This window comes from Lissotriton helveticus, chromosome 4_1 (assembly GCF_964261635.1).
Source record: "Lissotriton helveticus chromosome 4_1, aLisHel1.1, whole genome shotgun sequence".
Taxonomy (NCBI): domain Eukaryota; kingdom Metazoa; phylum Chordata; class Amphibia; order Caudata; family Salamandridae; genus Lissotriton; species Lissotriton helveticus.
Genome location: NC_136063.1, coordinates 819369696 through 819394607, shown reverse-complemented (window position 1 = coordinate 819394607; position 24912 = coordinate 819369696). Strand labels below are relative to the sequence as shown.

The 24912-nt window shown below is 49.7% G+C and overlaps 1 protein-coding gene across 1 annotated transcript in view; it reads right to left on the bottom strand.

Annotated features, from left to right (window-relative positions):
- SMCHD1 (structural maintenance of chromosomes flexible hinge domain containing 1) overlaps positions 1-24912 on the bottom strand; it is a 2317253-nt gene that overhangs the window by 1786051 nt on the left and 506290 nt on the right. The window contains exon 16 of the mRNA XM_078687460.1: positions 17579-17661. Coding sequence (XP_078543586.1) covers positions 17579-17661 — 83 coding nt within the window. The remainder of the gene's footprint in view (positions 1-17578; positions 17662-24912) is intronic.

Below are 24912 nucleotides of genomic sequence, written 5' to 3'. Positions count from 1 at the left end.
TGCAATCTTATTAGAAAAAAAAAATTCTGCCTATATATTGCCTACTTTTCATTAATGTAGGCAATACATATCTTACATAGTGGACTTAACATTGTCTCATATTATCAGAGACCACACAAGGGGCATACCCTCTGAACTTCCATACAATCACAAAACAGGTGCACCAGTCCCTTTTGGTATCCTTTATTATTACTCATTGGTCATTGTACCTCTGGAAACCCCCCGCCCCTTTTCCCCCCCCTGCACCCGCCCCCCTTTGAATTAGTTCCCCTGCCCAATGGCAAGTGTCGCAAGGAAAAGAAAATGCCAATATGAATGTACTATGACATGTTAAACATCCAGTAATCCGACAAGGTTTTAGGCTACAAAAGAAATTGTTAAAATTGTATTTCATACTTTTTTAATCTAGTATTGTTGGTAATTTTTCCTTTCGTGTATTAATTTTATTTTGTAGAATCATTCGTGGCTGCTCCAGAAGAAGGCGCTGGTCGCCGAAACGCGCGTAGAGTACCAACTTGCCACTTATTCCCCTTTACCTTGTTTTTTAACAAAAAGAATGTTTTAATATGAAAAATGTCTTCATTATTATGTCAATTCTCCAATTGTAGAATTTTGTAAGTCTTGAAATATGATTTTCTGTTTAATTATCAATAAAATACTGGAACTTTATTATGTTGTTGTAGCTTAATTTCCTTGATATTAATATTCCTGACATTGATCTGTGTTTTTTTACGATTGCCTAGATTGTTACATATCAATCATTGTTTATCCCTGGTCTAGGAATCTGATTCTTATTGAATACAGGGGGTCCTTGTTGCATATACACTAACTGTATTGATAGCACCAGACTGTGTAGAAGCAAATAAATTGATAAGCACACAATTTATGGTTTAAATCTTTTATTGAGTTTCAAACAGATATCCTCAGCTCCTTAGAGACAGTGCACGAGACAACGAGGTCGCAATACATATCATTACGAAAGGCAATAAGCGTGGAGCGGGCCCCCGAAACTTAACAGGGAGTGAAACAAATGGAAAAAGTCCAACTATCCCCCCTCCCCGTCCCCACACCTCCCTCGCCCTCCCCTCGTACACCCTTAACGAGAAAATGAAAGGGGAAGCAGCCTAGTGCTCAGGCCGTTGTTGACGAGTTTTCCTGGAATCGCTACTTGGAATCTGTGTGTCTGGGAGGCGAAGTAGTCTGAGGTACCGAGTGTAGGAGAGTGGGGTCCGCAATCCCATGGCCACCCCAGATTTTTGCTTTTTGCTTCACTGATTTACGACTTTCCCTGGCTGTGGGCCTGCTAATCAGACCCACAGCCTAGCTGTTCTCTCTCTAAAATTACAACCATGTACCCTAGGTGCATTTACCAATTGGTACTGGGCCACCTTATCAGTCCCTGTACAGTATACCTTAGGTATCCAGGGGATAGGTGTACCCAGGGCCTACCAGGGGCTGCAGCATGCATTATGCCACCCCTGGCTGGCCATCCAAAACAGACACAACTGGCTGCACGACAGCTGGGGGCAAGGTGGCGTAATCACCCTTTGCTTTAGATATAGTTCCCTTTATCTAAACCTAAAATGGACACATACATTCCTATCAGTCACTCCTATGGAAGGCATTATCAATCCTGAAGACAGAGTGCGTGGAATTACGTGAGATGGTGCTCTGGTATGAGCTGAGCCCGTTTGCAGCTTGCGGAACCAAGTCCTAATAGCTGTTCCATGATAACGCTATACCATATACTCTTACGTGCATTATAATCCTCGCGGTTAAATGCTAACTTTGGCATAGCATTATCAAAACATGTCGAGTAAGGTGTCATACGAATTGGAATACTAACCCCTCGCCAATTCTGGCGACGGGGTTAGCATTCCACCCTTCTAGAGGGACACGACATGTATGTAACTGTGAACCCCGGTTAAAGCTAACTCGAGCCTCAGCATCACAAAATGGATGCTGCCACCACAGACACAAGTCTGACCTCCTGCTGCTGGGAGTCCTTCCAGCGAGGGAGGCCTGGACAAAGGGTTTCCTGTCAGGGGCGGTGCCAGCACCATCCCAGACAGGATTTTGTGTATCCCAGGTAGGCAGGGCTGAGAGGAAGGTGACTGCAAGTGGCACCCCGGTGCTCACTGTGCATATGCCGGCTCAAACCAGTTCCAGGGGCACACCAGCCCCTGAGCTGGGGAGAAACCGGACAAAGGAGAGGGGTGTAACCACCCCCCTCCTGGTCCCACCCATGGGCAGGACCTAGTCCCGTGCCAGCCCCTTTTCTTAGAATAAAGGTAGGAGCGGGCACCCTTCCCAAATTGGATAATCTTGAAACTTGAACTACTTTCCACGAAAGGAACTCTTGTCACTCTCTGAAGACTCTCCCTTGTGGCTAAGGAGTAGCCACCCTGCACCAGCAGGCACCATCTAAGCGCTTGCGGTTTGCTGCACGTCCATCCTCCGGATCAAGAATGACCAGCTCGACGAGAACCGGTTTCCCTGCCATCTCTGACCTCTACCTGCATCATCAGCCCAGCTGAGATTCGTGGGTGCGACGAGACCTGTGGGACCGGCTATCTTCAAGACCTGCACGACGCTTAACCAGCACGACCGCCGAGGGATCCTCGAGTGAGTGCACTGGGGTTTGAGAAGCCCCAACCCTGAGCAGCTCCAGCACCGAAGTCCAGCCCCCCAGCATCCACGAGATCTGCGTGGGGCCCTTCTGCTTCCTTGCTGCTTGCCACGTTGTCCGGTCACTTGCCCGACGGCTAGTGGCCCTCCTGACGACGTACCACGACGTTTTCACCGCTGGTCTAGGTCCTCTAGACTGGCCCTTGCTCCTTGTTCAACAAGAAGTGCCCTGGACCCTCCTGGTCCGCTCCAGACGCCATTTTGACTCAACCGCGTGGGCTTGCCTTTGCCAAGGCTTGTTGCTCCAATCCTGGATCCAGCATCGCCGACAACAGACACCATCGTGGGACAGCTCGCACCTCCAGCCTGGACGCCGACAACGCCTCCTGGCCCGTGTAGCTGCAGAGTCCAGCGTCACCCACTCACCTGATCGCGGTGACTTCATCCGGTGCCATCCTGGTGCCCACACAATCACTGGCTAGTGATTGAAAACTGAGTCCCCTCTGCTTTCAGGTCATCATCTTCACTGATCCAGCCTTGGGTCACACCGAACATCTTCACTGGTCGCCTGCCAGCAACATCTTCTTTCAGGCTCCATAGACTACAACGAGGATTCCCGACGTCATTTGAACCCTATGCAGCCGCAGCCCGTGGGCTAGGTAATCCGAGCATTTCGGTGCTCCAGCACAGTTTCACTATCCTAGTGTCCAGATCCTTTTTCGTTTTTAGTCTACCTAGTCGGATTCGTCCGGAAACAGTAACTTTAAAAATACTAGCCTCCATAGACTTTGTCCCGCATCCCGCGTAAGAGTTCCCACTCTGCACCCGGGTTCCCTAGGCCTCCTGCTCCTAACCTGAGGGTTCAGTAAGATAGTCCTAGCGGTCCTGAAGCCTCTGGATCGTGTTACTTACCTGCTAGTATTTCGCATTCCACTTTTAGAGTATATGTTTTTTCGTGCCCCTCGGGCATTTGTGTTATTTGTGCAACTTGCAGTATTTTCGTAAGAGTTTTGTATTGTGCTTAGCTCCCTGACTCATAAAGAGTTCAGGGTAGACTTGTTATTAATAAATATCCTAATAAATATCCTTTTTTTTTATAACAACTTGTGTGGTGTCCTTTCACTTGGTGTTCAAGGGGTATATGTGATGGTAAAACAGCTGGCTTAACACGCCCTCTAGAGTTTAGCCTAAAGACTGCTTTTGTCCACGCTACTAGGATAGCTGGTCTATAAGGTTGACTTACAACCAATCATCAATAAGGGTTGTTTGGAATGATACAGAGTGATCACTAGAATAGTGAGCACTATATATCAGGCCAACTTCTCACACCGAGGGCATGTCAATTCTCGGAAAGCGGACACTAGTAAAGTGAGGAAGGGCCGCCACAACTCAGGGAATTCAGACCCTCTGCCGGCCAACGTAAGAGTGAGCTTCTCTATGCCTAGCACCAGCCAGAGTCTCTGGAGCCAGCCAGAGTGAGTTGGGTGGAGCGCCAGTGTATCAGGATGTTTTGTGTTGCTGCTCCATTGCTGCTCCTAGAGTAATAGCAATCAGCCGGCCCTTCCGGGATTTAAGTGGATATGTCAATGGGTTGGGTAAGCCCAAGAGGACGTAAGTGGCGAAACATGGGAGCTGGTCTCGAAATGTAGGTCTATTTCGTCAAGGACTTGGGATCAATATGGATGTATACAGGCACAGCTCCAGAGGACCTGTTCTAGGGTACCCACCTGCCCGCACTCCCTCCAGCACAGGTCGCTCCGGCGGGGGTCAAAGGGGTATAGGCGCTCCGGCGTGTAGTACCAATAGGTGGTAATCTTGGTCAGGGTCTCTGTGACGCCCATATGTTAGGCCGAGTGCCATGCCCTGTGGTGAATGCCTTCCCATTCCTTGTGGCTGAATGATCTCCCTAGGTCCCTTTCCCAGCGGGCTCGGCCCGCATTGTATGTGTGTGTGGTAGTTGTAAGGAGCATTTTATATAGGTCGGAGATGATTTTCTTATCAGAGGAGCGTGTTACAAGCCATTTTTCGTATAGGGTCAGGAGATGTTGTGCCTGTGGTCTGACGTGTGGATGAAGTGCCCAGCGCCTAACTTGGAGATATGGCAAGCGTTCTAGTTCTGAAAGGCCATAATCATCTTTGAGCTGTGGAAATGGAATGATGCCATCTATGTCGAAGAGGTGACCCAGGGACCTGCAGGGGGAAGAGTGCCAGGCGTGAAAGGTTCGGACATCCGTGCCGGGATGAAACTCGGAATTGTCAAATAGCGGTGTGAGGGGTGATGGGAAGGTGATCAGCTGGTTGGAAATGTTAGTGCGGTCCCAGGATTCCATAATAGTGCTTGTGATGTGTGAGGCGTAGAGATTGGGCGGTCTGTGCTGTTTGCGGAGAAAGGGCACCCCCTGCAGCGGCCTGCCTGCCACCGCCTGGTCCTGGAACAGCCAGTGTTTCTCCGATTGCAGGAGGTGCCACTCCACTAGGTATCTAAGTTGGACAGCATGAAAGTATAGTTGAAGGTCAGGCACCCCCACTCGCCCCCTCTCCGGTGGTAGAACCGCAACCTGATGACGAAATCGCTGTTTACGCCCATGCCAGATAAAGCGCGATAGGTCGCTTGGGTCTGCTGAATCCAACCCAGCGGGGGGCGAAGGGGAAGGGTCTGGAAAAGGTACAGAATCTGGGGAAGAATAGTTCTTTTGGTAGCTGCAATCCTGCCTAACCAAGACATCGTGCAGTGTTTTCACCTATTTAATTCCATGCGTATGTGGGTGAGGAGGTTAGAGTAGTTATCAGTGGTGGCCTTTATGGTGGGGGCCAGTTGAATTCCTAGATAGGGAATTGCGGCAGATGCCCATCGCATCGGGTGCTCCTCCTGATTGTGGGTGAGAGTGTGCGGAGAGAGTGAAATATTAAGAGCTATATATTTGTCCATATTAATTTTAAATCCCGACCCTGGCGCAAAACTATATAGCTCAACAAAGAGGGAGCGCAGAGCCGTGATCGGATTGGAGAGGGAGAGCAGGATATCAACCGCGTAAAGGCTTATGGTGTGGACAACCTTCCACCCGAATTTAATCCCGGATATAAGAGGGTGCCGTCGAATTCTAAGCGCCAAAGGTTCCATATAGAGTGCAAAAAGGAGGGGTGACAGAGGGCACCCCTGCCTAGTGCCGCTCCCGATGGGGAAACGGGAGGATGTGTGAACTTTAACTCGGACCGCCACCAAATGGGAGCGGTAGCAATTCAGAATCCGAGTACGAAGCCTCTCACCAAAGCCGGCAGCCATCAGGACCATCTCCAAGTAAGGCCAATGCACCCTATTGAAGGCCTTCGCGTCGATGGCCAGGAGCATGTATTCTCTCTGAGTACGGGACGCCTTTTCGATCAGGTGAAGAATGCGTTTAGTGTTTTTACGAGTCTGCCTCTGCGGGATAAAGCCCGTCTGGTCCAGTGCAACCAGTTGGGTCATATATGGTGCCAATCGGGCCACTATGATGCTAGTGTATATTTTAATATCAAAGTTCAAAAGAGATATAGGCCTATATGCGCTACAGACCGTCCTGTCCTTCCCAGGTTTCGGGATAACGATTATTGCTGCTTCCAACTCCTCTTCCATCTCCTGTTTGTTCGAAGGTGGTAAACAAACCTGTCAGAATAGGGGCCAGTTGGCTGCAGAATGCCTTGTAGAAGGCTGCCGTGTAGCCATCTGGGCCGGACGATTTGCCTAACTTGAGGCGTGAGATCGCAGAGACAACCTCCTCTATCTGTATGGCACAGTCTAGGTGGTCAGCCTGTGCCTGGGACAAAGAGAAAAAACAACAATTGATGGACAGAATGCAGAACAATGTCATACATTCACCCCAGTACAGAGATCTGGGCCTAAATCCATCGTTTTTTTGCACTCCACACCACCCCAGGTCAGACATGGTCATATGCAAATCAGCCTTGACCCTGTGCCTCATGGGAACAGTCCAGCCCGAACTGCCAAGCCATATCTTTCCTGGACCGGAATCAAGCATCCAAGGACCGGTTTCTGGCTATCAGCCGTCATCAGCCTGGATAGCTTGACTCCAGTGGTGTGGAGAGCATGGGACTCATGTCGGAGCATACCCATCCCACTCGGGGTGACAAATGCAAAAACAACAATTGATGGACAGAATGCAGAACAATGTCATACATTCACCTCAGTACAGAGATCTGGGCCTAAATCCATCGCTATAGCCGTGTCGTCAGAGACTGACTCGTCCCCCGGCGTCCGAATAGTATTAACACCCTGTCTCTCCCTGGCCTCACGCAGCTTGTTGGCTAAGAGGCGACCGCATCTGTCCCCCCGTATAGTAGGAGTGACGGAGTCTGAGGGCTGCATATTCGGCTCTGTCCTGGTCTAAGGCTGCGAGCTGCTTCCTTTCTACACATAGCGGACGCCAAGCACGGGAGACACTGGTTCGTTGAAGCATCTTTTCAAAGCTCTGAAACTCTCTGGGTGAGTTCCGCCCGTTTGTGGCTCCTCTCCCGGTTATGGGCTGAGGAGATAGCTATAAATTCCCCCCTGATGACTGCCTTCAGTGCCGCCCATTGTGTCGCTAGGGATGTATCTGGGGTAGCATTAAGGGTGACAAAATCTTTGATGGCTTTCTGAATCTGTTCGGTTACAGATGGGTGGTGTAGCAGCGTGTCTCGTAGGTGAAAATGTCTGAGAGGTCGCGTTGATGGCGGCAGCCAGGAGGTGGCCGGGACTGGAGAATGGTCTGAGAGGGAGGCTGTCAAAATTTCGGCGTCTAATGCAGTGAGGAGGACCTGAGAAAATAATCTAATCGCGCGTATGTTTTGTGGGCCCTGGAGTAAAAAATGTAGCTGCAAGTGCGTGGGTGGAAGTGACGCCAGAGGTCGAGCAGCCCCAGGTCCTGGAGATGGATCCGCCCTGTTGATGTGAGTACGCCCGCTTGGCTCGTTCTCTGGCAGGAGCGGTCCATGTCATTGTCAAACAAATATTGAGATCACCTCCCAGCAACAGGTGGCGATCTGAGGCTGCAGCTTCCTCACTGAGTGCATTGAGGAGGAACTTGATCTGCCCATCATTAGGTGCGTATATAGAACCAACTAGGAAGGTCACCCCTCCTAATGAGAACGGATATGTGAGTAGGCGGCCCTTAATCTCCGTTTCCTTCTGTATGACCCTGCCGGTAAAGGAGCGGGAGACTAATATGGCCACTCCGGCCGATTTGGAGGTGTTAGAAGAGAACATCTGTGTTGGGAAGGCCCGGGACTTCAATCTATGGTGGTCTTCGGAGAGTAGGTGAGTCTCCTGTAGAAGGCATATGTCTGCTTTTGAGTGCTCTAAGTAGGGGAGGACGGCCCTACGTTTGATTGGGTTGTTCAAACCCCTCACATTGAGCGTGAGGACCTTAAGGGAGTCGTGTGGCATCAGGGGACCATGGTCGGTCTAGTTTGCAGTGTACGCTGCTGGCTACGTCAAGTACCAGGAGTCGATAGGGTGGGCTATGGGATCGTGAGCTAAGAGTTCCCAGAGGGGCAACAAGGGAAGGTCGACAAGAGAACCCAGATAAAAAAAAAACACCCTCAAAATAAGTATCTCAACTAGAAAAGCAAAAAGAAAAACAAAGAAGAAAGTCAAGTTCTAAGAACAATGTCCACCATCCCGGAGCAACCAGGAGGTCGTCAAGGTGGGGCTCGTAGTGTGACCAAGAGGGGGTCCGGCTCTCCCCGCCGCCCACCAGGGACCAGAGAGCCATTTTCAAGGAGGTGCGCTCACCAACTGTCGGCGTCGACCCAGGCGCTGCCACCCCGAAGGTGTGGTCTCGGGCCCTGAACTGGTACTTTAGTGATTGTCTTCCTCGCTTGGCACTGCCAGGCCCACCAGTCGGCAAGAGTCAATGAGCGATCGTAGCTGATGGAGCTTACCGTTAAAGCTAAAGATGAGGCAAAATGGGTGACCCCAGGAGTACGGGATGCCTTGTTGCCTGAGGTGTTCTGTCACTGGACAAAATTGCCGGCGGGGCTGCAAAGTGATCAAGGATAAGTCTTGGTAGAGCACCTGGGAGTACCCTTGGTAGGAGATAGGATGGAGAGATCTCCCTTTCGAGAGGATGGCTTCCTTGGTCATGAAATCTTGTACACATACAAGGATGTCCACTGGAGGGGCGTTGGGCGCGCGAGTTGGACCCACTCTGTGCGCCCTGTCAAGGATTATCTCTGCGCTATCAGGAGCTGCTAATATGTGACGGAACAGGCCCACCGTGAATGCAAAGAGGTCTTTGGGGTCATCTGATGCCCTCACGCCCCGGATCCGGATGTTATGCCTGCGCGCCCTGTTTTCTAAGTCCTCCAGGTGTATTTGAGCATCCATGTGTTGATCTTGTAAGCAGATTATCAATGTTGGAGCATGGTCACTTCGGTCGCTGTGGTGTCACTCGTCTTCCAGTGTTGCGACACGTTCTCCCACTTCGTCGACATCTCTGCGGACCTCTTTTATCTCAGCCGTTAGGTCTGCCTTCACAGTTTGTAAATCAGTTCTGAGAGTATTGAAAAGCGATTCCAAGAATGCTTTGATAATAGGCTCATCCCCAGTGCCAGGAAACTGCTGCAGGTTCGCCATTTTGGGTGACGCGGTTGCTAAGTTGGGGATTGAGTGTGCACATCCAAATATATCCTTCAGGGGCTTCTGTTTTCTCGTCCTGGACGAGGACATAGTCGTGTGGACCCTAGTGTGTGGTCAGCCCTGGTGTATATCCGTCGGTTTCGTGCCCACTTGTAGAAGGACGGCCGAGTGTCACCTCTAGCAGCGCCGGACCGGGTCGCGCTCCTCCGTCTTACACGGGCCTGGGGGAGGCCCCAAGCGTGCCCAGGCAAAGGTCATCGACACAGCGCGGGGGGGGGTGCCGACGCCCGCGTGGGCACTGTAGGATAGCCAAGGTGTGGGCCAGCCAGGTGCGGGTGCCCCTCGCAGCCAGGAAGTATGTTATGTTATGTTATATGACTTTTATATAGCGCACGGCTACTCGAGATGAGTGTCCCGGCGCTTTCCACCTGCAACTCAGAGTAAAAATAACACAACACAGCGAAGATGAGAAAAAACAACAGAGAAAAACAATAAAAGCAATAAACAGTACAAACAGACTAGAGATTAAAAAGCCAGGTCTTCAGGCTCTTCCTGAACTGGAGCAAATTAGCAGTGCTGCGAAGCGAAAGAGGAAGCAAATTCCACAGCTGGGGAGCTCTGCAGCTGAAAGAACGCCCTCCCACGCGGGCCTTCCTCACCCGCGGGACCACCGCTTTAAAGAGGGATTCCGAACGCAAAGAGCGGACTGGTCGATAGAAAGCCAGTCTCCGCCGCAGATATCCAGCCCCTGATCCAAACAGGGCTTTATGCATCAAAGTCAGGGATTTAAACTGGATCCGCTTCCTGATAGGCAGCCAGTGTACCGCCTGAAGCAGCCCGGATGCTCAAGCTCGTCTGCGTAGGCCAAAAATAGCCCGGGCGGCAGAGTTCTGCACCACCTGTAGGCGCTGAACCAGGTAGTCAGGGAGGCCAAGAAAGAGGGCATTAGCATAGTCTAACCTTGAGCCGACAAGAGCCTGCACAGTAATCCTCCTGTGCTCCTCAGACAGCAGAGGCAGGAATTTACGGAGCATTTTCAAGATTCCGTAGCAGGTGCCAGCCAGACCAAGAATATGAGTTCTCAGCGACAGCTGGTTGTCTAGTTTGACACCCAGATTTTTGGCCACCAAGGAGGACTGTGCCGGAGGGCTCATGTCGGACGGCCACCATTGCTGCCACTCCGGATCGGCGACGCAACCAAAGAATAGAACCTCAGACTTGCTTGAATTGGCCCTCAGTCTGTTCCGCTGGAACCAGTCGAAGACCAATGCAAGACAGTCCCGAATTCTCTCTCCATTAAACTCTTGGTCTTTCCCGCAGGTGAAGAGGAGTTGCGTGTCGTCGGCATAAGAGACGACCTGGGCCCCATATGCCTCCACCAAGGCCGCCAAAGGGGACATGAAGATGTTAAACAACGTGTGGCTCAACACAGAACCCTGTGGAACCCCGACTCCCAGTGGCGGCATCTCGGCAGAACTCTGGGAAACCCAGACCGTCTGGCGGCGGCCTTCAAGGAAGGAAGTAAACCACCTGAGCACCGTCCCCCTAAGGCCGATGTCATACAGCCTAGCTAAAAGCGCCTTATGGGGGACGGTGTCGAAAGCCGCCGATAGGTCTAACAAGACCAACATGGCCCTGCCGCCGACATCCAGGGTCTCCCTGATAATCTCAGTAACCTCCAACAAAGCCGTTTCCGTACTAAAATTAGGACGGAAACCGGATTGGGATATATGGAGCAGATTGTTAGCTTCCAAAAAGCTCGACAGGACGCCGTGGACGTGTTTTTCCGTGATCTTCGCTAGCGCCGGAAGAAGCGAGTATGATGAACCAGTAGTTGCTGAGGCAATAGGGGAAGGCCTCACCCGGCACACCCAGAGGACTGCAACAATGCCGCTCCGCGCGCTCGGGCCGGTGACGTCCCCTCCCTTGCACTCCTCTCTATTAGGCTGGCAGTTGGCCCCGTGTGGAGCCGATTCAGTGCGCGGGGCAAAAGGCCCACTCACGGTTGCAGGTCTGCTCAGTTAGGCCACCGTAGAGAAGAGGCGGCGTGCTCGCCGTAGATGGGGCTGGGTCACTGCTCTCCCGGGTTTCGGGCCTGCCCGCCGTCTCAGAGGTTGGCCCTGGTGGTCCTGTAGTATGCAGGCGTCTCTTGTCTCCCCATGGAGGCAAACACTTGCTGTATAGGGTATCAGGGTTCCGCGGAGGTTCCTCCCAGGTGTTCTGAAGGTAGGGGGCACCCCCGGGCTTCTCGGCAGGCGTTAGCAGCTGCTGGCGGTCTCCAGGCCTCTGCTCCTTGCTGCACAGCTCTGTGCAGGGTGACTCCGCCCCCATCAGGCCGAGCCAGTCAGTTGGCAGGCCGCTGCCCCCAAAATCAAGGCTAGGGATCCAGTTGTGTGGTGCGCTATGTGCGGCGCTGGGGCGGCGGTAGCGTGTGCAAACCGCAGCACGCCGGTGCTGCTGTGTCTCCCCTCGGCCTTTGCTTACTTGACTTGCGTGTATGGTGGATATGCCGGTCTCAGCACGAGTAGAGCGAATGTCTCTTCGGCCCTAGATGATCTGTCAATAGGGCTGCTGGGCCAAGCTAGGCCGCAGGGGACAGTCCTCACCCCAGGTCTTCCGGGCAGCGTCGCAGGCCTCCCCCCGATGTGGGCCCAATGGGCCGGCTGTGGCATCCGCTGTGGGTGTCAGCGAAGTCGCCGGGTCGAAGCTGCCGCGGCCGATGCGGGAGAGGGGGGATCTCACCTCAATCACCGCGGCGGACTAGATGTAAGGCCCCAGGGGTGTCCGTCAGGCTCCGGGCGCCACACGACCGAAGGGGCCCACTGCTCTCCGGATCGTTGGCCTCCAGAAGTTCAGGAGCCAGAGGTGCAGACTCTCCGATGAGGCATTGGGCGACACGCGTGTCTTCCAGGTCGCCCGGCAGAGGCCGCTACAGGGAAAGTTGGCCTCGGCGGTCCCCGGTACGGGCCGTCCCTGTATCAAGGCATCCGCCGCGTTGCGATCGGCATAGGCTAGGCCACTCTCATCGCCACCTGCTTGGGGCGCTGATTGCTAGTGTCTGCCGCCGCTCACTAGAGGGCAGAGATGGGAGTGAGGAAGCCCTCCGTCGCTGAAATCAGCCTTTCCTGGCCCTCTAAGAGGCTATCGGACGCTAGTTTCGGCGGGCAGGAGCTCCAGAGAACTCATCCTACCTCGCCGCCATCTTGGCCCCGCCCTTCAAGCACACAATTTAGAATGTTTTGCAAACAATAGTTCCTGCCTAAGTAATATGACAAACGGTAATCTGACATTTACGTAGGAATTCATGATAAAGTGGGTATTGAAGCTCTACTTAAGGCCCCTTGAGAAATGTATTAACAGTGAAGCTTTCTAAAATGTTCAGGGGTGGATTTAGTGTATGTTTAAGACAAATATAAAATTAAAAGATAATTTAATATAAAAATAACTGATAGTTAATGAATATAAGACAAGATGAAGATGTGATATAGTGGTGTACTGTTTAGAAACAAAGGGATTTTCTGTCTTTCCTTCCCTATTCCCAGCTTAAATGTGTATTGTGGTACCTTCCTATTGTGAATATACAGTACTAATTTATCCTTCCCTTCTATTGTCCTGCTTATGCTTCATGACGCTGCGGTACCAGTGTAGACTATATATGGGATGCACTGCCCCTGACCCACCTTATAATGATGTTGCAAGTGACTGAGGAGTTCCCTGACAATTTATAGGAATAAGGCCAAAAGCGAGGTTCCTTTATAAGGTCCAAGCACTCCAAGATGACTTGTAATGTCCTTATAATGTTCATCAGGGGGTACTTGATCCCTTATAATACTTGGTCACATCATCACCCTTCTGACAAGAAGATTAAATCAGTGGTTTCTTGATCTTCTACATGAAAGACATATGGTATTTGCAGACAAGAAGAACAAATGTATAATATGTAGTGCAAAATTAAAGACATCAAAAAGCAGTTAGATATTTTTTGCAAAAAGATATTCTAATTAATTTAATACATATGAGATTAAAATTAAACGCTGTAGCTCAGAATGTGTAGAAACATACAGAGATATCTTTCATATAATTATCTGAAGGATGAAAACAAACGGATTGCTGCAAATATCTCCTGCTGATCGCGTTACCTCTACAAAAAGACAGCAGAAGAAGGAAAAGTCAGGTTTGTGTTCACAGTTTAAAATGCAGCTTTAATAATGCTCTTTGCCCTGTCTTTCATTGACTGCTTTATCCAACAGAAAGCACTATGACATTAGAACTCATCTTTAATGAACAATTTGATTACCTTCGGTAACATATTTTCTGGTAGATGTTCGATCTAGCTGCAGATTCCTCCCTCTGTGAATTTTCATAGGCACCATACTGAATCCCAAAAGTTTATAGCAATTCCCTTAAAAGATGTGCTGCTCTATTTCAGCTCTGTCCACCTCTGATCACTGACATTAGTTTCTTTGTAAGCTCTGTCCGCGTTGCCTGACACGTAGTCAGATAGTGCAGTCTGCCGACCTTTAATGCATGTCAGCATTGCGTCCATCATTTGTTCTTTTTGCTTTTGTCGCCCTAAGTGGAAAGGGTTTGCCAACACATGGGTTCCTTGTTCACTGTGCCACTGGATTCAAGCTATCCTGGCAGATGAAGGGTGATACCCCAAAACCGGATCCAGGATGCTTGTTACTGGCCAGGCAGGACCTGGTTAGGAAGTTCAGGCTGGACTGTTCCCATGGGGCACAGGGTCAAGGCTGATTTGCATATGACCTGGGTCCAAACTGGGGTGGTGTGGTGAACAAAAGAATAGATTAAACACAGATCCTTATGACTGGGAGTGAATGTTTGCATTTTAGCAATCCATCCATCATTTGTTCTTTTTGCTTTTGTCGCCCTAAGTAGGAAGGGTAAACCCAGACATGGGTACTGTGCTCACTGCACCACTGGATTCAAGCTAGCATAGCCAATGAGTAGTGATAACCCAAACTGGTCCCATGATGCTGGTTTCCTGTCCAGGGAGGACCTGGCTTGGCAGTTTGGGCTGGACTGTTCCCATGGGGAGCAGGGTCAAGACTGATTTGCATATGCCTGGGTCCAAACTAGGATGGCGTGGTGAGCAAAAGAACAATGGATTAAACCCAGATCCTTGTGACTGGGGGTAAATGTTTGCATTTTAGCATTCCATCCATCATTTGTTCTTTTTGATCTTTAAGACTTGGCATCTAATTAAAGGACTATGTGATCATATTCCACAGAACATGAAAGAGGGTGGGTCAGTGATGAATCTGTGGTTACGTAGAGTGTCACCGAAAAGGCGCCATCAAAGTAAGCAACTTGGGCTTCTGATAGATACTTTTAACCACACAACTCTGAATGGTGCGGTTGGCAGGACTCTGGCAAGCCCTGCTTGGAATTTTTGTGCTTTTTATGCGAGCATCGAAATTTACTTGAACCGTGCGACTTCGAAAGGTCGTGTGAGCAGTCTCTGAAACGATAAAAACACCCGCACTCTCAACATAAACCTCTTCTTCAACTTCTTGGAGAATTCGGCGCCAACGAGTTTAGCTTTGCAGAAGTGGATAGGTTTTCAGTTCAATTTTGTTCAGTTTGAGCATGACTTCGATTCGTGTATAGGGCACCTTGAAGTCCGCCCTTTCCTATGTAGACAGCCAGCACAGAGATTTTCTTGCTGTAGAACTATGGTCAAAAGGGTTCAGACAGAAACTGGACTGAAATTGTGGGCCCTCTAAAGTCCTGCTGCACTTGTGAAGTTAAGAAATTGTCACCACTTGAACCAATGCAGAAATTCTGTAAGAAGTAAGGCAAAATTCCTCAAAGGACAAGCAGAAAAAGGAAGACACTGCAATATAGTTAATAGGAGGTAACAAAGCATAAAGCTTACATTACCCTCAGGCGATATACCGTCTGAATTGGTAATGGAGAGATCCAAGGAAGGAGAATAGTTTTACAACAACAAAGTTAAATGCACTGGGTCACAGAATAGGGTCTCAATTTCCTATACACTGAGGCACAGTCAGAATAATTGCAACTAGCTATGCAAGGCAGGAAATGAGTTTTTCGCGATCTAGATTGCCCTCCTACAACATGTGGGACATCAATAATCCTCTAGTAGTGGACTTCTTGGAATCTGTAAAGAATGAGGGTTAGTGACACTATATATGTGTGCTGAATGCAATCTGCAACCAGAGAGATTATATAGGCAAAATACATTCAAAGTTAATGACCTGCAACAGAAAAAAAGGACAAATTATTCAAGACACCTTTAGACAGACGACTATTTCCTGGGGGGATTTAGGGCGGGTGACAGTAAACTGACGATTTGCAGCCACCCTCGGTACGCCACTGGTTACAAGCATTCTAATTGGTAGCTTGGGGCGGGTGACAGTAAACTGACGATTTGAAGCCCCCCTCGCTACGCCACTGGTTACAAGCATTCTAATTGGTAGCTATGTTTCGGGCATTGCTGTGGTCAGTGGAGATCAAGAGATGCTGGCCTGTTCTTGCACTGCCCAGTGTTATAACTGTGGGTGCGGAGCAGCTGACGCAGGTATTGCGAGTTGATCGTGGGCTGGGCTGATCATCTACAGACTGGAAGCATGGGGAAGCGTTTGGGGTAATGGGCCTGGGAGCTCATAGTGCTCAAGGTTGGTATACAGACATAATGCTTCTTAGAGATTGCCATGTCTGGCTGGTTAACCCCAGAGCAATCAGATTGCTCATCTGCATACTGTCATATGTTCAGGGGGCCAAGTTGGATGGAAAAATGGACTTCTGGCCATATGCTACAATTGTGACTACATTGATTCATCAATTTATAAGGCAAATCTTGAAATGCAGATTTGGCATCCGTTAACAAGTTTGGCCTGAAACTATAAAGATTGGGAACATGAATCAGCTGAACCCTTTCCAGGGACCCTTTCCACTGTTCTGCTCTTGCCTCATGCACTAAGCCACAAAACAGGGGTAATCCACAACCAGCAAAATTGTCCACAAAGCTAAAGAAGCAGAGTCCCAAGTACAACTGGGAAAGCTCTGTGGAAGAAAATGAGGGAAAACAGAAAAAAAGCCTCAAACTCTCGTAAGTGACCTCTATTAAACCAGAGTCTAATATGCTAAAAGAACAAAAAGCCACAGTCAGGAGGTTACCAGAAAATGTTAATGAACACAGCAACAGGTTTAACTGACATCATTTGATGGACTACACCGATCTAGATGGGTCCAAAGCACTCTTACTAGATAGGCTCAAAGCACTGAGAATAAGATCAGAAGGTAGTAAAAAAGTGTGCTTGTTATGCACACACTCTACGTAACTATGTTATGTTATGTTAAGGGGGTGCTTGTAAAGCGCACTGTCACCGTGGGTATCTAAGAGCAAATTGAATGTGCAACCGTGGACAAAGTACAAAGCTCAGGTGAATTATAGAGACAGCCAAACAAGGAGGATCCAAACATTCTACTGTCCGAGAATCAAATAGAGAGCACCTTCACAGGCGACTAATTTACAAAACTGATGCATGACCGCCGTGTCAAAGGCTCCCTGACTATCATTCTCAAACAAGCAGTACAAAACACGTCTATGCTCTTTCTCTACTGCTGAGGAAGAGCACAGTCAAAATAGGTTTACTGCCAAGCAAAGTAAGTCTGTTGTAGTCCTTGAGTACCAGTGTTAGGCTTTCTAGCCTCAAATACCAAGTTTACTTTACGCCGCATATCAGTAAGAAGAGTAGGTAGTGGGGCTACAAAAGGAGATTCAATTATCCATTGTTCCTTTGTGATATAATACAGAGCCAATCTCCAATGGGGACACTGAGGATCTTGTCACTGGCTTTGCTGGCAAAACGCTGCAGATGATTAACTTTACAAGACCACCAAGGCCTCAGCACTAAAGGCTGTGTCTGTGGGGATTAGCTAGAAGAGTTTCTATCCTTACAAAAAACGAATTATTTAAACTGCAAGGCAAACAACACAAGTAATTAAGAGGGATAAACCAGTCAGTAGGACTACTCCTTTCACAACAAGAAATATGAAGATCAACTCAGCATGACAAGCTAGATAACCCTGGCGAGCAGGAACAATGCACTACATTTTAGCCTTCGAATTACAGTGACTGATGAGCTACCAAACAAGCATACTCTACCCAAATCATACTAAAATAAAAATGAAACAAGAACTTGTGAGTTGAGCACAGCATATTGAACAATCCTTGTGACAGACATTTTGTGTGTGTGTAAATAGTAACACAATTACCCAAATAAATTAAAATATTATGGATTTAACAAATTAATTAAAATCACTGAAATGAAACATTCTGCTCACCAATTGCAGTGCCGGCATGCTTTAACTCATCCGGCAGCAACTCATCTCCTTCTGGCCACGATACTGACAATCTATCTGGAAGTCTAAAAAACAAAAGCAAAATGTATTTATAATTCTCATTCCCCATGTAGAGAATATTTACTAAATGCATGAACAATATCTCTGCATAACAGAAGGATCCCATAACATTTTGTAACTTAAACATCACTTCACAATGTACCATAGAACTACTAACAATTGGCAAAAAATAAACCAAGGTACTCATACGAAGCTCTCTCAGTTGAGAGAGCACCTCTGCGCACAACAATGAAGACCAGGAGGCCTAGTTCTTAAGTAAATATCATTCCAAAGATAAGTCTATTCCAAACGCATAGTCACGCATCCCAATGCATTTCGGGCCAAGCCCTTCTTCAGGGGAATACTCTATGAAAACAATCCAAAAGAAAACGATTCAGTCTGATGTAAAAATAAATAAATAAATCATGCTCAATTACATGCGTCACGGAGGGTGTGAAAAAAATATATGATCGTGCAACAAAACTTAAATAACCAAAAAAGTTGTGTACCCCAGTGAATAACGATAACGCAGAAAGTGCTCAGTGAAGTTGCAAGCTGTTGTTACTGCAAACTGTCGATAATGTTTTATCACAGGGTGAGAAAAAACAAGTAGTGAAAGCCATCGCATAGCCCGTTGTGATAATAGTCTACCGTGAACCGAAAAACGTGATGAAAACAGATAATCAGTGAGCGTTGCAAAGCCTCATGCTCTTAAAGCGAGTTGAACCAAAATGACGTGCAGCTTAATATGTCCGTACAGTGCCCCAAATCAACATTTTAAATCAATAACTGAGCAATCAGGGTCAAAACGATGGAGCCATTTCTCTCCTTGGAGGGGTGAGATAGAGCATAAGGAGCCGGAAAGGTGATGGATTATTCTATATAAAATGGCGTGGCAACCTTTTGCAGGAAAGCTACTTTCATCATGAGGACCAGTTTATCCAGGTCAAAATAAGTGTACTGTTGTTGTATGGACAAGGCCAAAAGTTCGCTCACTCACCTAGCTGATGTTATGGTGAAGAGAAGCGCGGTCTTCATTGTCAGGAGATGTAGGGGACAGATGTGCACTCCCTCGGAACCAATGCACACCAGGTAGGTAATGACCAGATTAAAGTTCCACTGCAGCATCACAAAAGGAACTGGAGTGGATATATGGATCACTACTTTCAAGAAACATATCACAACAGGTGATTTCTAAACGGATAGCAGATCTGGCAAGCATAGGAAAGCCAAAAGGTCCGACAGATAATCATTGCTGCAACAGCACGTCCTTGCTGGGCTGACAACGTGTAAAAAAAAAAGAGAACATAAGACAACTGCACTCAAGGGTATTATGGGAGGAACCCCAAACAACAAACTTCTCCCAGTGTCCTGCATAAACCGATTTAATAGATGAATGTCTGGCTGACAAGATCAACAAGTTACTTATTTTCTGTAACAATATATCTTTAAGAGACACATATTAGGTTTAGATTCCTTACCTTAGAATTACCCCCAGACGTCAGACTGGATCCAGAGAATATGTTCTCAGAAGTACCCCTGCGCGTCGGTCGAAAGGAATAGGAGGAAAAAGATGAGTAATGCCATTAAGAAATCTATTTACAATAGGGGACTTGAAAAGAGAAGGCTGATCAGGAAGGCGAAGAAAGGCCAAACAATAGCCTTTAAGAGTGCCCAGAGCGGAGCCCTCCTGGGCCAAAGAAAGAATGAACAGGGGCAGAGAGGGGATCCACAGCCTTTGCTGTGCACAAAGCCACACATTTTTTCCATCTACAGGCGTATATCGTTTTGGTGGAGGGACTCCTGGCTGCCAAGATAACATTACAGACTTCGGTAGGACAGACGAAAGCTGTCAACTGTTGCCGCTCAATCTCCACGCAAGGAGGTGGAGGCTGGACAGGTTCGGGTGGAGAACAGTCCCCTGCTGCTGCGACAGAAGATCCTACCGAAGAGGCAGTCTGATCGGAGGATTGATGGCCATGTTCAAGAGCTCAGGATACCAGACTCTTCGTGCCCAGTCCGGGGCCGCAATAATCACTTGGGCCCGGTCGCGCTTTATCTTCTTAAAGTAAAGTAAAGTAAAGTCCACATTTGTAAAGCGCACAATCACCCGTAAGGGTCTCTAGGCGCTGGGGGGCCGTCGGGAAGATTAAGCGAGCTATTGCCCAGAGTCACATGGTGCTGGGCTGACCTGCCGCCGTAGCCGGGGATCGAACCGTGGTCCCCAGATTCCAGCGTCAGTCGCCCTGGCCGCGGCGCCACACCTCTTCCCAAGCACTCTGGGCAGAATTGGTATAGGCGGTAAGGCATATAGAAGACAGCAATTCCAGTCACGTCGAAAAGAGTCGCCGAGCGAGTGCCGCCTTGGAAATTCCAGCGCTCAGAACTGCTGACATTGCACGTTCTCTTCAGTGGCCAACACATTTAACAAAGGCTCTCCCCACTGCTGAAAGAGACATTACACCCCCTTCGACTGAAGATGCCATTTGTGATCCATCATGCACCGGTGGCGGAGTTTGTCCGCCCTGGCATTCAGGGTACCTGCCAGGTGTTGAACCACCAAGGACATGCCCTGAAGTTCCAGCCATGTCCAAAGGCGAAGAGCCTCTTGACAAAGGGTCCACGACCCCACCCTGCCCTGTTTATTGCAATTCTGCATGGTAGGGGTGTTGTCTGTGAACACCTGCACTACTCTTCCTTTGACAGAGGGAAGGAATGCCTTCAGTGCAAGATGAATCGCCCAGATCTCCAGAAGGTTGACGTGGAGCCCGGACTCTGCCGGAGACCAGAGGCCTCTGCTCTCGGCCTCTCCTATGTGGCCGCCCCACCCCAGGAGTGACGCATATGTCAGCACTGTGAACTCTGGTGGAGGAAGGGAGCGGGATCTGCCGTTGCCCCAATCTTGGTTCGTTAGCCACCACTGCAATTGGCGTGCAGTGCCCTCCGAGATCTGGATGCAATCGGAAAGATTCCCCTGATGCTGTGCCCAGTTGAACTTCAAGTCCCACTGCATAGCGTACATATGCCACCTGGCATGGTCCACCAGCAGGATGCAGGAGGTCCAGCACCATCATGGTCATTCTCACCGAAATCCGGGATAGAGACTGAGACATCGGTATCATAGCCGGAATATCCCGGACTCGCTGCTCGGGAGGATAAGACCAAAACTGTGCTGTATCCAGAACTGCTCCGATGAAAAGGAGCTGCTGAGAAGGAATCAGGTGTGACCTTGGCACATTGATAGTGAACATCAGTGAGTGCAGAAAGTCCACCGTAGTCGCCTTCAACAGCCAGTCATCGAGATAGGGGAAGACTGGAACCCCTGATCTGCGGAGGTGAGCTGCGACCACCGCCATCACTTTCGTGAATACCTGAGGGGCGCTTGTAAGGCCAAAGGGGAGCATGGTAAACTGAAAATGCTTGTGGCCTACCGTCGGTAACGCCTGTGGGCTGGCAGGACGGGGATATGGAAATAAGCGTCCTGCAAGTCCAAAGCTACCATCCAGTCTCAAGGGTCGATGGCAGACAATACCTGAGACAATGTCAACATTTTGAACTTCTCCTTCTGGAGGAAGCGGTTGACGTCCCTTAGATCCAAGATAGGACGCAGACCTTTGTCCTTCATGGGCATCAGGAAGTAGTGGGAATAACAACAACCAACCAACTTCTGGCACAGGGACTTGCTCAATGCCTCCCTTGCCCAAGAGAGACGTAACTACCTAATGGAGAAGAGCCAAGTGATCCTCCGACATGCGATGGAGTGTAGGTGGCATGGAGGGAGGGGTAGCTTCGAAGGGGACGGAGTAGCCCCTTTGGAATATCTGCAAAACCGACCTGTCCGACGTGATGTTGTGCCAGTGGGTGAGGTGATTAAGAATCCTGATGCCCACTGGCAACTGCTGACCCGAAAGGTCGGACTAGAAAGGCTTGGAGGCTGATGAAGAGGGGCACAGGTGGACTGGCCTGCCCACTGGCCCCCAGACCCACGGCACTGGGTCCCACGTCCCCAACCGAGCAGAGGCTGAGTAGCTTGCACCAGCCTGTGGCCCTGGGTGGAATGTGGTAGGGCACCCCCTTTTGTAGCCACGAAAGGGGCAAAAGGCTGACTGAACGGGCGAGAGGTGGCAGCGAGGCCCAAGGACCTGGCCGTAGCAGTAGAGCCCTTGAAGCACTCAAGAGCATTGTCTGCCTTGTCGCCAAACAGGCGATGGCCATCAAAGGGCATGTCCAAAAGGGTTGATTGGACATCCCCAGAAAAGCCAGTGGACCTCAGCCAGGCGTAGCATCTCAAGGCTACTGACATAGAAATCGTTCTACCTAGCAAGTCGGCAGTTTCCAGCCCACATCGAATGGTGAACTTGGCTGCGTCTCTAACCTCTGCAACCGCACGGGAGAGTACAGTCTGGGCCTCCTCCAGGCACTGTGGCAGCACTTGGCACCCGTGTCCCGCACAGAGTGGGTGTAGCGGCCCAACAGACATGCGGTGTTTACCGACCGCAGTCCTAAACTGGCGGAAGAAAACATCTTCTTCCCAAGATGGGACAGCTTCTTGGATTCCCTATCTGGGGGAGCAGTAGGGAACGCACATTTGGATGTTGAGGCTTGGACCACCAGGGTGTAGGGTGTTGAGAGAGAAAAATTGGGTCGCAAGGGGCCGTGCGGTGGCGTCGGGCAATCATCCTATCCACAGGAGTCCCTGTGCTGGGCTTGGACCAAGTGCCCAGAAGTATGTATGTGAGGGCCTCGTTGAATGGCAGAAGGCGCTCTGAAGAGACTGCTGTCGGCTGAAGCACCTCAGTCAGGTTAGTCCTGACTGCCCTTGTAAGAAGCTTAAGGCCCAAGGCCTCGCCCACACTACGCAACACCACACCGTAGGAGGCTCCCTCCTCCGTGGCCAAGGTAGGGGGAGAAAGCATACCAAGGTCTGGGGAGGTGTCCAGACCACTGGCATCAACCAGCTCCTCTCTCCAGTCCAGCTCGTCTAGCTGGTCCGCCAGAGGGTCCACAGACCTCTGGCTGCCACTCAGGGCAAAAAGGAATGACAGGATGTAACAGTGGTACAAAAGTACCGGCCGGCGCAGATCCGGCTCCGTGTCAAAGTCGAGGGGGAGGCCAGAGACGACGCCGGCCGGGGACACAACCGGCGGCGGCATCAGAGAAATCGGCACCATGGGAGGTGTTGTGAGGTCAACCAGCACCAATCTGGATCCAGGCCTAGATCCCTAGGGGCCCTGTGGCGCCAAGGTCGGAGCCGCCGGCATCAAAGGCTTAGAACCCCCAGCCAAGTCCGCAGGACCCGAAGGCACGCTGGCGGAGTTGGGCTGCCCAAAGATGGGGTGGAGGGCTTCGTAAAATGCACAAAGCTGGACAGGGGACGCTCCGGCTCCCCGGAAGGGAGGGAATCTCGGAGCCGTCCCAGCAGGCTCTGTGGGTGGAGCCAAAGGACGATGACCTTCCGCGTCCCACGACGGACAGGGAGAAGGCGAAGAGCGACAGTGCTTCTTCGCCTTCTTCTTGTGCTTCGACTTACCTGATGAAGAAGACTTCGGGAAGGAATGTTGGTGGTGACTCCACGATCAGTCCTGCGACCTCCCTCTCCAATGGGACCCCGAGTGGCACAGAGGGGACTGCGGGGCCTCCAGAAGCTTTCGGTACTGCTACCACAAAGACTTTGAGTTTGTGGCCCGACAGGGACTTCTAGACCGAAATTCTTCATTCGCATTTTGAATAGATACCAAAGCAGTACCTATTTATAGGTGGGTCTGTGGATAAACTCAGACCAGAAAGTCCTTCAGGATAGAGGGGCAAAATGCCCCTCTCAGTGGCCCTGACTGTTCAGACAATAACTCTTCATGAATGTATACAATGGCGTAACACAATAAGATGGGGTCTTCCAGCAGAATGTGATGAAGGGCCCCCGAGTTTCCTATATCTTAGAGCTATTTATTGGCTCTCAGCTGAATTTGAGTCCACTGGAAGGGTTGGGAGGCTCCTTGCGCCACAGGGGCCTGTGATGCACCCCTTATTCATTGACGGAAGCCGATGTAGTCACCTAGAAAATGTCTCAGATCGGGACTCCACGTGTTAATGCACTAGTAGCAGCTTTGACGGCTCTGGCAGAATGAGCATGCAGAGTTTCCAGAGGCTGCATTTTAGCAATGCATAACAGATTTTAATGCAGGGCATGATCCAATAAGCGAAAGTTCTCTTCTGCACAGCCTTGCCTTTTTTGCTTTACAGAGAACTCCACAAAGAGTTGATTGTCCACCCAGTGTTACTTGGTAGGTCTATGTGAAAGTTCAGCAATCTCTTGAGGTCCAAGCAATGGGGTCTCTCCTCCTCTTTAGAGGGGTGACGCGGAGCAAAGAACGTTGGCAGGGTGATAGTTTGACTGGTGTGGAACAGCATCAAAACTTTTGTCAAGAAGGATGCTCACGCCTGCAGAACCTGTTGGCCTGGGAAGAAGGCAGTGTACGACAGATTGATATAGAGAGCTTGAAGCTCACTCACCCGCCGCACCAATGTAATGGTGACGAGGAACACTATCATGTGGGTAAGAAGCGGATAGATCGTGCCCTGAATTGAGACTGGTCACAATTTGGATAAAAAACAGTCTCCAGAAGGACTGTATTCTCATTCTACCAGGGCCAAAACTGCTACCACTGCGTTAGCATGTGGAGTCCAAGTCCTAGACATTTGCCAGGCGGCTACGTGGGCGTTACTCCATACGTTCATGAAGCATTGTTGTCTGGACAGTCGGGCCCACCATGAGGGGCATTTTGCCAGCTAGGTCATGTAGGACTTTCTGGTCTGAGCCCATCCAGAGAACCACTTTCAAATAGGTTCCTCTTAGGTATCTATTCAAAAGGGCGGATGTGAAATGACTTGACTAGAATGCACATAAGAAACACGAGGAGCAAGTTAAGGTCCCACTGTGGCATGACAAAGGCAAAGGGAGGGAACAAGTGTTGTAATCCTTTAAAAAAATGCTTTACAACTGGAAACTTAAACAATGAAGGTTGATCTAGCAACCGCAAAAAAGCATAAAGAGCTTTAACTCTGCCAAGAAAAAAGCCTTGCTGGGTCAGGGATAAAACAAATAACAAAATATCAGATAATGAAGTCTGGAGGGGGTCTATCTGCCTAGTACCACATCAATCCACAAATTTATTACAACAAAAGGCGTATAAAATTTTACTCGAGGGATGCCTGGCTGCCAAGTTGACATTACCCACCTCCAGAGGAAGGTCGAAAGTGTTTAGCGGTCGCTGCTGAAC